At 49.9% G+C, this 14399-nt stretch overlaps 1 protein-coding gene and 1 pseudogene across 2 annotated transcripts; one reads left to right on the forward strand and one right to left on the reverse strand.

Moving 5' to 3' along the window:
* Nucleotides 1–2004: 2004 nt before the first annotated feature.
* On the forward strand, nt 2005–2691 carry LOC138378823 (mitofusin-1 pseudogene; annotated as a pseudogene).
* A 6747-nt stretch (nt 2692–9438) lies between these two features.
* PNMA3 (PNMA family member 3) lies at nt 9439–13570 on the reverse strand. 2 transcript variants are annotated; one of them, XM_069463008.1, is made up of 3 exons: nt 13359–13570; nt 11677–13091; nt 9439–11558 (listed from the first exon to the last, which is right to left on the reverse strand). In XM_069463008.1, exons 2-3 carry the CDS (start codon nt 12976–12978, stop codon nt 11280–11282), a joined length of 1581 nt encoding a protein of 526 aa, XP_069319109.1. In that variant the 5' UTR covers nt 12979–13091; nt 13359–13570; the 3' UTR covers nt 9439–11279. The 2 variants fall into 2 exon arrangements, with proteins under 2 accessions (XP_069319109.1, XP_069319108.1); XM_069463007.1 differs by lacking the exon at nt 13359–13570 and having other exon boundaries at nt 11677–13154.
* Between the last annotated feature and the right edge of the window lie 829 nt (nt 13571–14399).

The raw sequence follows: 14399 nt of genomic DNA on the forward strand, positions 1-14399 counted from the left end.
AACCTACCAGTATGAAACATTGAAGAAATCCAAAACCTGAATAGACCAATATCAAATAATTAGATAGAAGCAGTAACAAAGTCTTCCCTCAGAGAAAAGCCCAGGACTGATGGCTTCACTGCTGAGTGCTCTGAAACACTTAAAGAAGATCTAATACCTATCTTACTCAAACTATTCTAAAAATTCAGGGAGGAGGGAATAATTCCAAACTCAATCTACAAGGTCAGTATTAGCCTGATACCGAAACCAGACAAAGACACAATAAAAAAAGATAAATGCAGTCCAATATCTCTGATGAACATAAATGCAAAAATCCTCAACAAAATACTAGCAAACTGAATTCAACAACACATTAAAAAGATCATTCATCATGATCAAGTGGTATTCATCCCAGGGATGCAAGGAAGGTTCAACATATGCAAATCAATAAATGTGATACATCACATCAACAAAATGAAGGACAAAAACCATATGATCGTTTAAATTGATGCTGAAAAAGGATTTTATAAAACTCAACATTCCTTCATGATAAAAACTCTCAAAAGTGGGTATAAAAGTAACATACCTCAACACTACAAAAGCCATATAAGACAGACCTACAGCTAGTATCATACTGAACAGAGAAAAACTAAAAGTCTTCCCTCTAAGATATGGAACACAACAAGGATGCCTACTTTTACCACTGTTATTCAACAGAGTCCTAGCTAGAGCAATTACACAAGAGAAAGAAAGAAAAGGCATCCAAATTGGAAAGGAAGAAGTCAAATTATCCTCATTTGCAGAAAATATAATCTTAGATTTAGAAAAACCCAAAGTCTCCACCAAAAAAAGCTATTAGAACTGATAAATACAGTAAAGTTGTAGGATACGAAATCAACATACAAAAATCAGTAGCATTTCTATATGCCAACAGGGAACAATCTGAAGAAGAACTTACGAAAGTAATCACATTTACAATAGCTATTAATACAAATAAAATAAAATACCTAGTGTCAATGAAAAAGAAGCCAAACTCTGTAAAATAATTTAAAGAAGTTTATTCTGAGCCAAATTTTAGGACTATGACCTGAAGCCATGCCAAAGAAGCTTTGAGCAAGTGGACTCGCTGTGGCTGGGTTACAGTTTGGTTTTATACCTTTCGGCAAGACAGGGGTTACAGGTAAAGTCATAAATCAATACGTGGAAGGCATATGTTGGTTTCTCCTGAAAAGGTGGGACATGTCCAAGCAGGGACTTATAGGTTATAGGTGGGTTTAAAGGTACTTTGACTTGTAATTGGTTAAAGAAATGAAGCTTTGTCTAAAGGGTTGGAATCTTTTAAGATAAGGAGGTCTGTTAATCAGAGATAAGCTACTGGCCATATATTTGTTGTATAAATTGAGGACCTGCAGGTTTGTCTTGCATAGCCTTAGGCCTGTTAGTGAGTTACAAAGCATATCTACAAGAAGGGAGGGAGGCATGATGAGGCATGTCTAACCTTCCTTCTCATAGCCAGCAGCTCAGTCTTAGGGTATCCCTTGGCAAAAAGGGGGTTCATTCAGTCAGCCTGTGGGGGGAGCCTTAAGATTTTATTTTAGTTCACACTAGCAATAAACTTAACCAAAGAAGTGAAAGATCTCTACAATAAAAACTATAAAATATTGACGAGAGAAATTGAGGAGGACACAAAAAAATTGAATCTACCAAAGCAGTCTACAGATTCAATGCAATCCCTATCAAAATACTGATGACGTTCTTCACAGAAAAAGAAAAAAATAATCCTAAAATGTATATGAAATCACAAAAGGTGCAGACTAGCCAAAGCCATCCTGAGCAAAAGAACAAAACCAGAAGAATCACATTACCTGACTTCAAATTATACTACAGAGCTATAGTAACCAAAACAGCATGTAACTGGCATAAAAACAGACAGGTAGACCAAAGGAACAGAATAGAAAACCAAGAAATAAATCCATACATCTACAGTGAACTCGTTTTTGACAAAGGTGCCAAGAGCACCAATATATGTATTGGGGAAAGGACAGTCTCTTCAATAAATCGTGCTGGTCCTTGGGCTGGCCTTCCCTTGTGCATCAATTTGGGGGCCCTACAAATGCCCACAGGGTGCTCCTAGGACCATCAGAGCCTATCTTTCATCTCCCTAGATCTTTAGCTTCTACTCCCACTGCTCCTACCAATCCAGCAACACCAGATAATGCATCACAGGAAGAAATCATGGTTACCTTAGTAACAGGATAGCTTCCCTTACATCTAGAACTTCTCTGAGCATCACTGTTGTTGGAGGAGTGATTTGGAAAACTATAGACTGGAAACTCACATCTGTTTCATTAAGCATGTATTAGCATTGTGTCTTTATGAACAGCTGACCTGGACCACACGTGCCCAGGAGAGAGCCTTTAAACAGCAGTTTGTGAACTATGCAACCAAAAAACTGCAGATGACTGTTAGCTTCACGAGTGCAAACTGTAGCCATCAAGTGCAACAGAAATGGTTACCACTTTTGCTCACCTGTGCCAACTAGTTGATATTACTCAGAGACATCTGGAACAAGAAATTGCTACATTATCCAAAGAAATAGATCGGTTGGAGAAAATACAAAACAATTCAAAGCTCTTAAGAAGTAAAGATGTTCAACTTGAAAATGAGCTGGAGAATTTTACTAAGCAGTTTCTACACTCGAGCAATGAATAAGAATCTTAATAGAGATGACTTTGTTGACCATCATAGGAAGAAACAGAACTTGGAAAACCGGGACAATTGTTATTTTTATGAAATGACTTTAAATATGAATTACACTAACTGTACCTAAATAGCAAATCCCTGTGCAGGTTCTGGTACTGAGCTATCTCAGGGTGTTTGCATTTCTGAAGAGTATTATATGTGCTTCATTTTAATTTGGGGTAAAGAAAAGGCTGAATTGTTTTATGTGTTAAAATAATGAATTAGTTAATAGCAGCAGCCCAAACTATGTGACCCCTGAGGGGTGGGGCTTTGAGCTCTTACTTAGGGCTTTGTTCTTGATTCTGAAAAACTCTGCTTCCTGGCATCCAGGAGTTAGAGATTGATCCTTTCATCTAATTTCTCAATACCAGTTTTTGGTGCTTTAATGGGAATAGACAATTTTTTGTTTTATTTTATAAACTGTATTGCGCAAACCACCAAGGAGTGTGGAATGTTCTTGAATATATTATTCATGCATGTTAGAATGATTTTTGCCATCATGGCAAGTATGTAAACCACTAATAAATGTACTTTTCTCACTCTCTCTTTTATTTCCATTAAAACTGATGTAAAACAGTAATTAATAAATGGTGCTGGGGAAACTGGATGTCCACATGCGAAAGAATGAAACTAGACCACTGTCTCTTACCATATACAAAAATAAAATCAAAATGGATTAAAAATTTAAATCTAAGACCTGAAATGATGAAACTACTAGAAGTAAACATTGGGGAAATGCTTGAGGATATTCATCTGGGTGAAGATTTCTTGAGTAATACCTCAAAAACACAGGCAACCAAAGCAAAAATAGACATATGGGATCCCATTGAGCTACAAGCTAAAAATCTTCTGCACAGCAAAGGAAACAATCAGCAAGGTGAAGAGACCCACAGAATGAATGTAAATATTTAGAAACTACCCATCTGACAAGGGATTAATAACCAGAATATGTATAAGGAGCTCAGACAACTCAATAGGAAAAACAATCAAATAATCCTATTTAAAAATGGGCAAAAGATCTAAACAAACATTTCAAAAGAAGACATACAAATGGCCAACAGGTATATGAAAAAGTGCAAATCGAAACTACAATGAGGGCCAAGTGCGGTGGCTCAAGCCTATAATCCTAGCACTCTGGGAGGCCAAGACGGGAGGATCACTTGAGCTCAGGAGTTCAAGACCAGCCTGAGCAAGAGCGAGACCCCATCTCTACTAAAAATAGAAAAAATTAGCTGGGCGTGGTGGCATATGCCTGTAGTCCCAGCTACTTGGGAGACTGACACAGGAGGATCGCTTGAGCCCAGGAGTTTGAGGTTGCTGTGAGCTAGGCTGACGCCACGGCACTCTAGCCCAGGTGACAGAGTGAGACTCTGTCTCAAAACAACAACAAAAAAACTACAATGAGATATCATCTCAGCACAGTTAAAATGGCTTTTATCCAAAAAACAGGCAATAATGAATGCTAGTGAGGATGTGGAGAAAGGGGAACCCTGGTACACTGTTGGTGGGAACATAAATTAGTACAGTGACTATGGAGAACCATATGGAGGTTCCTCAAAAAACTAAAAATAGAACTACCACATGACCCAGCAATGCCACTGCTAGGTATATTGCCAAAAGAAAAGAAATCAGTAAATCAAAAAGATATCTGCACTCCCATGTTTATTGCAGCACTATTCACAATATCCAAGATATGGAATCAACCTAGGTGTCTATCAAACTAGATGAATGGATAAAGACAATGTGGTACATATACACAATGGAATATTATTTAGCCATAAACAGAAGGAAATTCTGTCATTTGCAGCAACATGGATGGAACTGGAGGACACTGTGTTAAGTGAAATAAGCCAAGCACAGAAAGACAAACATTGCACGTTCTCACTCATATGTGGGAGCTAAACATTAAAACAATGGAACTCATGGAGGTAGAGAGTAGAGTGATGATTACCAGAGGATGGAAAGGGTAGTAGAGAGAGGGGGATAAAGACGGGACAGTTTATGTGTACAAAAATAGTTAGGTAGAATGAATAAGATCTAGTATTCGGTAGTATTCGGTAGCACGATAAGGTGACTTAACAATAATTACTTAACAATAATTTATTCTATATTTTAAAATAGCTAAAAGAGTGAAATTGGAATGTTCCCAACACTAAGAAAGGGCCAATGCTTCATGTGAGGGATAACCCAATTGTCCTGATTTAATCATTACACATTGTGTACTTGTATCAAAAATCACATGTACCCCATAAATATATACATCTATTATGTACCCATGGTAATTAAAAATAAAAATGGTCCCTGTAGGCAAGAGGTTAGGAGCAATCCAACAGGACACTTGTGATCAGCAGTGACAGCTGACAGCAAGCAGGATGTCCGGTTGAGAGATGAGGCCTGTATTGGGATGGGCTGGGGGGGCTGAGGTGGGCTGAATTGGGCCTGCGTGACAGTGTGGTCTTCAGACACTCCGTGGCTGAAGCCAGCCTTTTCAGGGAGTCAGCTCAGAGGAGAGAAGGCAGCCAGTGGCACATGGCCTCCTGACAGACCCCGGGCCCCCCTTCTTGTGTCATAGAGTGACCCTGAGGACTGGAACTTTGGGCAGGGGGCAGAATTGAGTAGTGTTAGCTGACAAGAGCTACCTCTAGGGACTTGCTGATGGCCAGGCAAAGCCCTAGTTTCCCAGCAGAACCCTAGTTTCCCATGGAGAAGTTTGGCTCAGGTCTGCAAAGAGACCCTGTCCAACAGAAATCTGCTTGCTTCCCAGCCCTGGTGTCCCTCCAACCTCAGCAGATGAAGGTACTCAGTGGCCCCTGGATTCATCCACCACCTGGACCTTTGCAGCCACCTCTGGTGTGACACAAGTGCCCCCTCCAGGTTATCCCCGGCACTGCTTCCTTGTTAACCTTTCTACTTCACAGACATGAGCAGGTCATTTCTCTCCTTCAGGAATCTCCAGGGCAGTGGTCCTTCCCGGAAGATGCCGGTGACTTCTGCACATCTGGAACAGAAATCCAAAGTCCTTAGCACAGGTACCACAGGCCCTTCATGGCCCCATCTGACCTCCCGTGTATCTGCTGTTCTCTCCTTGCCTGTCCGTCCATCACCTGGGACCCAACCATACTAACCTTTTCTCCAGTCCCCTCATATCTACTGACCATTCATCCCCATTCACTGCACAGTGAGTTACGTGACCCTAGGGAGCTTGCCAGGACTGTGAATCTTGAGAGAAGGGAAACAAATGAGGCAGGGCCAAAGATCAACCCAGAGCTTGGAGGTACTTCCCGGTCTATGGCAAAGTGAGGGGAGAATCCGAGCAGCACTGTGAAATTCTCATTGAGTTGTGGAGTTGAGCGCTACTGAGACATCTAGAATTTTCAGTCAGGGTACTGGAGAGAAGGGAACTGAGCACAGAAAGGGCTCCAGAGCACTTTGCAAAATTCCTACTGAGCCTTTGGCTGAGTGGCAAACCCTGCATGCTCGGATAGACACAACACAAGGTCAAGCACAGAACACCTTCCAAGAAGCAGTGAGAACTACCAGAGCTCACACAGCATTCATAGGTGTTCGGTTTCCCATCAGCCATGGTGGAGAGACCACACTGAAGTCACTGAACATTCAGTACAGAACCCAGAAAGGCCACACCTTAGGAAGAAGGCTCAGGTAGCCCCATGAGACCTACATTAACAAAGCTTCAAAACAAACCTTGAAAGGCTCACAATGGACTGTAAGTAAGCAAACTGCCTTCTGGAACAAAACTCAACACAGAATTAATGGAAACAACAAAACCAAGACACTTATTAACAACAACCTAACAGGTAAAATATCCAGCCTCTATGCAAAAATTTCTAGACATGAAAAGGAGAGAAACATGACCCATACCAAGGAGAAAAATGTTCCAATAGGTCCAGAGATGGCAAGGACAATGGGATTAGCAGATGGGGACTTAAAGACAGCTATTAGCAACAAATGTGTTGTTCCAGAATTGAAAGAGAAAATGAATATAATGAAGAAACCAATGAGAAAGAATCTCAACAGAAAAATGACAACTATAATGAAGAACCAAATGGAAAATCTAGAAGTTAAAAATACAGAAAAGAGAATATAGAACCCTGTAGTAGACCCACAGGTGCAAAGGCAAATATTTTTTGACCATCACCCCAGATAAAATCAATGTCAAAAGGAAAGTGTTTTCAAATGCATCTTGACCCCACACCTCACCCACTCAAAATACAGAAATTAATTTAGGTATGCGCTAAGACCTAAATGCAAAAACTAAAACTACAGAGATTGTTGCGGCCCGATTACAGAACGGGGGATGAACACATAAACATACATACAGACACACGGAAAAAACACACGGACACACATAGCCGGTAAAGACTGCAGTACGGAAAGTAGCAGTCGCTTTATTTTTATACACCTTTTTTCCAGCAGCTACTTCCTGGTACGTGACTATCTTTAGAGCCCTGAGGCGACATGTTCCATTTCTTATGGAAATTGCTCAAGGGAAGGCAAACCTTTGCATCTTCACCTTTGGACCTCATTACCTGTATGCAGGACAATGAGACACCCCTTGGCTATTTGCCATAGGAAACAGTTTGTCTATTTCAATAGGCCATTGACCCTTAGTCCCAAGAAGCATTCAGCAGTCAATGGGCCATGTCCCGACCCATTGACTTCTAGCCTCAAGGGGCGTTCTGGACCCATTGACCTTTGGACCCAAGAAACACGTCCAGCTTTGCTGACTCTGAGCTCAAGCCAATTCTTGCTCAGGGAGGATCCCTACAGAGATTCTAGAAGAAAACACAGGACAGTATGTTTGCAAATGTGGGTCAAGCAAAGATGTCTTAGGCAGAACCAAGAAAGTGGTCATTATAGAACAAAACAAATGATGCAATGGATTTGATCATAATTAAAATCATCTGCTTATGAACAGACACAATTAAGAATATGCATAGACAAGATACAACTGGCAGAAAATATTCCTAGCACATCATATCTGACAAAGGACTTGCATCCAGACTATTTTAACAACTTGCACAACTCAGTAATTTACCAAAAAAATACAGGCAAAATTGGGCAACAGGCACTTGCTAAAGAAGATAGAGAGATAGCTAAAAAGCACAGAAAAAAGTGCTCAATAGTATTAGTCATCACAGAAACACAAATTAAGACAGTACTTACTGTACAAACAGTAAGATACCAACGGGATGGCTAGAAGTTCAAAGTTGGCAATCCAAGATTTTTGTGGAGGGCCCTAAGAAATGGGCACTGCTGACGGGAATAAAATTGTCACAAAAGCTTTGCAAATATACATGAAGTTTTTTATAAAGTTAAATATACCACTACCCTGTGGCCCAACAATTCCATTCCGAGGTACTTACCCGGGAGAAAAGAAAACAAATGTCCACAAGGAGACTCACACAACAATAAGAGTAATACAATGCCAGGAACCTTGCAAATAGCAAGGTGCTGGGGCTGGAAACAGATGACTGGACAGTAGGCCTGGCCAGTGGGCTCATCACCCTTGGGCCAACAATCTCGCTGCTGCTTTGTGGAGAAGCAACTTGTGCCCTCCTCTGCCCTCTTCTCAACTCTCATTTCATCCCTTAAAAAAAAATTAATAAAAAAATCTATCAGCTACCCAACACATACACTCACACACAGATTCACATACCTTGTCACACATTCTCTCGTCCACATTAACACCCACACCCACACATGTACTCACCCACTCCACGCATTCATTCACACACACTCACAAACTCATAGACATTCACATGCTCATACACACATATTCACTTGTGAATACACTCAAAAACACATACTCACATACATTCACCAACCTACCTCACACACCTTCAAACACCATCTCACTCACACATTCATGAACTAATACACATTCACTAACACACATATGCATTTATACACACTAACACACATAAATATACACTTGAACACCAACACACACACATTTGGTCACACTGGAAAACTAATGCATACTCACATCCAAAACCAAACACATTCATTAACACACACATTCACACACCATCTCACACACTCACACATTCCCTGACACACACATACTCACACAAACTAGATGCCCTGAACCCCCACATTGCAAGAGGAGATGCCGGGGCCCTGGTCCTGCCTGCTTTCCATCAACCTCCCTTTGATGTGTTATCCACTTATTCCTGAGGGCTCTGGTGACACAAATAGCCACAACTCAAGGCCACAAGCACTCTGTCAACCAGCACCATCCAGCCTGCCCAGTTGGGTTCCTTCCGCTGGGACCCAAACTCACTAACTCTGACTCATCAACGCTTGTAGTTAGGGCTCCTCAAACTCTTGCAGACCCCGCCCCACACATACACCAGTGTTGACAAGGCCATTGTTGTCCCCTCAGCCCCACACCCATGCCACCCCAAGCTGATGTCTGACCTGCTCATGCCTGAGAGCTCCACGATGGCCTTGGGGACCCAACCAGGCACCGCCCATGCCCAGCAGCACCCGGTCCCCCACCTATGACCAGCCTGGGGGACCCCACCGGCACTCACGGAGCCTGCCCTGCACACACCCCGATGATAAGCCGGCCACCGTTGCCCTCGTCCCCAGCCCGCGCCACCCCCGGCCCACCCGCAGCTCAGGTGCACGCAGTTGGCGAGACTCAGCTGGAAACACTTAATGAAATTTATTGAGCAGAAACATTTACTGCAACCACTGGAGAGAAGGGAATGACAACACGGACAGCAATTGATGACGGCCACTAGAGGCCATAGGTCCCGGGCCCCCTCCTCCTGGGCTCCCTGGCCAGGTGCCTCCTCTGCCCGGCCCCCACATCTGCCCCCGGCCAGGACGCTGGACTCTGGCAACCTCCACTCTCTTCAGAGACCCCCTCCCGGCCCACCCGCTGGGGCGCGGCCCTGCCCTATGGCCAGCATAGGACAGTCACGGGACACTGGAAAACACAGCAGGACACACCCCACCATGTCGAAGAAACTGAGTCACAAGGGACAGCAGGGGTGGACGTCAAAGCACAGTCCCCGGGGAGCCGCGCACAGCCCCCCGTCCGTCCCTGGTCCAGCTCTTCTCCCCGAGGTCACGGGGTGCGCGTCCCCGCCGCCCTCGTCGTCCGTCCTGCCCGCTGCCTCCTGGGACTGTGCTCCGGGTCTCCGGGGAGGAGCTGCTTGGATAAGAACACGCACATCTCCGCAAGGACAAGCTGCGGTCGGCCTAAATCTACTCCGAGAAAGCAGAGGCTGAGCTCACGACACTGCACGACAGCGAGCAGGGCCTGGGCTGGCACCGAAGCCCACAGCACGTGCCCGGGGCCGAGAGGCGGCCGGCCGGGCAGGCCGGGACGTGCCCCCCGGGGCTGGAGCGCACACAGCGGCTTTGCACAGGAATGGTGGCTGGTGGCTGGGGGTGGGGGGTGGGAGGGCGCCTGTGCTTGACACGTGGGTCGCTACGGGGCCTACGCGGATAAGGGTGGGCTTCCCAGAACAGGGCTCGGCCTGTCCCGGGGACGGTGAATGGGGGGCCCCTCTGGGGAGGCCCAGGCAGCCGGCACCCTTGAGACGGCCTCTGTCCCTCTAAGGTCTCCCGGTCCAGTGCGGGTGGCAGACGTCTTCGAGTGCCCTCACCCAGGCCGCGGCTGGCCGCTCACGGGTGCTTCCAGGCCGGCTGCCTGAGTTGGCAGGGTTTGGGGCTGGGGCCAGGTGCGGTGGTGTCACGGCAGGGCCGCCTCTCCCCTCCCCGTTGGGTGGCAAACCTGGTCATCTGGGTCACCAGGAAGGGCCAGGGGTGGTGGCCAGGGCCATGGCTGGCCACTAAGGGGTGCTTCCAGCCCAGCTGCCCGAGTTGTCGAGGCTTGGGGCTGGCCTTGGCCTTGGTAGCTGCTGAGAGGTGTTGGCCACGTCAGCCCCAGGCTCTCCTTGCCTGCTCTCTCCGGGTCTCCAGTGGTTCTGCATAAACACAAGGGGAACAAAACACTCCCCCCACGAAGTCCTCCCTCCTCTTCCTTTCCTCCTCCTGCTCCTCTTCCTCCGCCCCCTCCTCCTCCAGCTCCTCCTCCTGCTGCTCTTGCTACTTTGGAACAAAGGCTTCCCTGCACACCCATTGTGGCCTAAGCCAACTGTGGGGCACTGGCCCACCGGGCACCCAGGGGCCCTGCCGGGTGTCTTCCCCACAGTCTTTGGGCCCCCTGCCTGCACAGCCCTGGCAGGACACGGGGGTCTGCGACTGTCCCTCAGCTGGTGCTGGGCTCCCGGGGCCTTGGGGTCTCCTACCCTCACTCACACAGGAACTTGAGGGTGCTGCCTTCCTGGGGCTCCCCGAGCGCAGTGTAGATGATCCTGAAGACCAGCTGGAGCCTGCGGCCTCCCCTGCAGGGCTTTGCCTCTGTGCCTCCCAGCTCCTCCCCGGCAGCCCCGGCTCCCTCTGGCGGGGGTGGCCATGGGGCAGGCTCTTCCAGGCCCCGAGGTTCTCGGGGGCTGGTGGGCATGCTTAGCTCAGAGCCCACAAGGTGGGTATTTGGAGGTGGCCAGATGACCAGGCTGTCACCCAGGCCAGGGTCCCCATCTGAGGCCTGGGCACCCCAGGTGCTGGGTGCGGTAGATTCCCGTGTGCATCCCTGGCTCTTCCTCCAGCCGCTGCACGGGGCCCTCACTGAGCAGGTTGTGGTCTGGTCTTGGTTGGTGTAACCCCCTCCAGCTGGGGCTGGGTGAGGGGGCTGGGCCTGGGCCTGGCTGCTCTGCCTCTGAGCCCCAGGCAAGGCCCCTGTGCTTTGCAGGGGCTGCCCCTTCCCTGCCTTCCAATATTTCTTTTGTCTCCTTGGCCTGTGGTAGAAAATGTTGCCCTGTCCTGAGCCTACTTGGCCTTGGACTTGGGATGGCTCTTGTCCCAAGCCCACTTCCCGTTTCCCGATTCATTTGCAGTCCGTCTCTTCTGCTTTACCAAGGGCTGGTTGGAGCGGTTGAAACATTCTACCCTGATGTGGCCATCTTCCCCACAGCCGTAGCAGAACGTGTGGCGTTTCCGTTTTCTTGAGCCTCGAGAGCCAGCCCTCAGCACACCACCCCTCCGGTGTTGGCCTCTGCCCCTCCGGCGCCGGGAACCCTGGGAAAGCCTCGCGTCAAAACTGTCGTCCAAGGCAGGCACAGGCCCTGCCCCAACCCCATTGACTCCGGATGTCCTTGGGCCTATTTCCAGCCCCTCCAGCCTCTCCCTATCTGGCCCTACAGTGGCCTCCCACTCCTCCTCCTCTCGCAGGAGCTTCACCAGGGCCAGGAAACCGGGAGGCTTCCTTCGTTGTTTCATCAGCTTAAGCTTGTCTCGAAGTTTGTCAGGAAGGGTAGCCCCACTCAAGACTTGTTTCAGGCGAGTCTGATTCACATTCCTTCGTGACACCACATTGTTTTCTACAGCTCTTTGGAGCAGGGGTTCCAAACGTATCACAAAGCTAGAGACTTTCTCTCCTACCTCCTGATAGGCCTTACAAAACTTCACCTGGGCGATTTTACGGCTCTCCACAGGTCCAAACACCTGCTGCAGGGCTTCTAGGCACTCCTCCACAGTTATGGCAGCGTTGCTGGCCCGGAGCCCACTGACCACCTGCAGAGCGGGGCCCCGCAGGCACTCCATCAGCCTCCGCCTCTTCTCCCCCTCGGGCACCTGCCACATCTGCAGCATGTCAGTGGTGTGCTCGAGCCAGGCTTCAAAGGCCAATGCCCCTGGAATGGATATGGTATTCCCAGAAAACACTCTTAGTTCTCGGTACAACATTTGTTCTAGCAGAGGATGCACTGCTGCCCCCAGGGTCTGGGCCCAGGTCCAGAAATCTGGTGATATAGTCACTCTCGGAGCCAAACAACAGGTGTCCGACTGGAGGACTCTGTTCATGTCTGACACTGTCCGCCTCTCCTCCTCTAAGAAGCGGTTCAGTCTATTGAGAAATTCTCCATCTGAGTTACGGGGTTTTACAACCACTTCCCAGGGTCCCCCCTTTCCTGGTATTTCCCTGGGGACCAAAGCATAATCGATATCTTGTGCAAGCTCCAGCAGAAACGCATGGGCATTCTCCTCCCTCCTAAACATCCTGCCAATAACCCTATATCTGCCCAGGGTCCTGAAAGACCCCTGGAGAGTCTCCTCAAACTCATCTTCGCTGCAGTCCTCGGGAATCCCCAGGATGAGCATGCACTTCCGGGCATCCAGATGCTCCCCCCTACACCAGTCCTGCAACAGGGTCAATGGCATGTCCCCAGATCTCTACGGATTCGAATTTAGAGGGAGGGGAGTGATCAGGGAGTGATGCACATAAATCTGGGCCACCTCCCAGAGCGAACGCAGAAGGCCCCGGTCTCCAGAGCCTGTGAGTGCGAACCGGGCGAGAGCGAGGTTAATGCCCAGCCCCCACCCGCACCCCCAGCCGCCCCTCCTCCCCCGGTGGTGCCTCTGCCGCCCAGCCCCGCCTCCGCCCCCCACCGGTCCCCGCGGGCCGCAGCCCCCTCCTCACGCCGCCCCTCGCCCCCCGCCCGCCGCCCCCACGGGCTGCCGCAGTCCTGCCTGCCGGGGCGGACCGAGGGCGGCGGAGGCTCCCGGGGCCCAGCGCCCCCTCCCCTCCCCGGGGCCGGTACCTTCGCCTGGGGCGGGGTCCCTCCTGGTCCAGGTCGCAGCGGGCAGGGCTCGGGGCTGCGCGGAGCGGCGGCGGGGTCGGGCGCCCCTCGATCCCCCGCTCTCCGTCGCTCCCTCTGCCTGTGTCGGCGCGGCACGTGGGCCAGTGCGCCGGCGCCTGCTCGCCACGGCTCTCTGCAGTGCGGACGCGGGGCGGGGGCGCGGCGGCTGTGGAGCGCGGACCCTCCGCGTCGCCCCGGAGACCGCCGGGCCATTGGCGCGCGCGGGTCACGCGGCCGGGCTGCCGCCGCCGCCCTGGGCGCCCCAGGGCCGCGGGTGACGTCACCTACTCCCCTCCCTCCCCGCCCCCCCTCCGGGTCCTGCCACAGGTGGGACCCCCCCACCCCCCGGAGTCGGAGGGAGTCTGTACCCACGAGTCCCCGCGCCTTTGGCTCTCCCCATGTGGTTCCTCCTCCTTCGGCCCCGCCTTCGTCCCAGAGCCAGCGCGGTCTCCCGCCCCTACTGGATGTGCCCTGGGGGGGGGAGCCCACCAGCCAGGGTCTGGGTGTGGGGTGTGCCCGCCAGTGCTGAGTTCCGGACAGGGGCAGGGGGTTGGGGTGGCTCTGGGGCTTCTTCACCTGCTCTCCCCCTCCCCGCCCCCACGTAGGACTGGTTCTGTGGCTAGCCTGGGCCAGGGGAGGCAAGGAGCACCTGGTCCAGGTGTAGATGCCAAGTGCGCTCATCCCGCTCCCCCAGAGTCGGACGTGTCGGCGCTGCCCATCTGGCTCCAGGGGACCACAGGCCTCGGCCGCCATGGGTACACCACGGGCCAACGGGCTTTGCTTTGCTGCCCCAGCGCCAGTGGCCAGCCCCAAGGAGGGTGACCCAGCACCCAGGTTTGTCTGGGCCTTTCCTGTTTTGGGTGCTGCAAATCCAGAGTCTTGGGAAACTGCTGCCAGGATTTGGAGCCCAACCCTTTGGGCCCGCCCTTCCCTGGCAGCTGTGAACCCTGGGTTGTTGCTGTATCAGTTGGGTCCCACCAACCGAAGGAGGGGGGAGTGACT

This window comes from Eulemur rufifrons, chromosome 30 (assembly GCF_041146395.1).
Source record: "Eulemur rufifrons isolate Redbay chromosome 30, OSU_ERuf_1, whole genome shotgun sequence".
Lineage (NCBI taxonomy): Eukaryota > Metazoa > Chordata > Mammalia > Primates > Lemuridae > Eulemur > Eulemur rufifrons.

Excerpts from the sequence above, each read along its gene's own strand:
- PNMA3 (XM_069463008.1), bottom strand. The coding sequence starts at position 12,978 with ATGCCATTGACCCTGTTGCAGGACTGGTGTAGGGGGGAGCATCTGGAT. Across the intron at positions 11,559-11,676 it reads ACCGCTCCAACCAGCCCTTG|GCCAAGGAGACAAAAGAAAT; the intron begins GTAAAGCAGAAG and ends TTTCTACCACAG.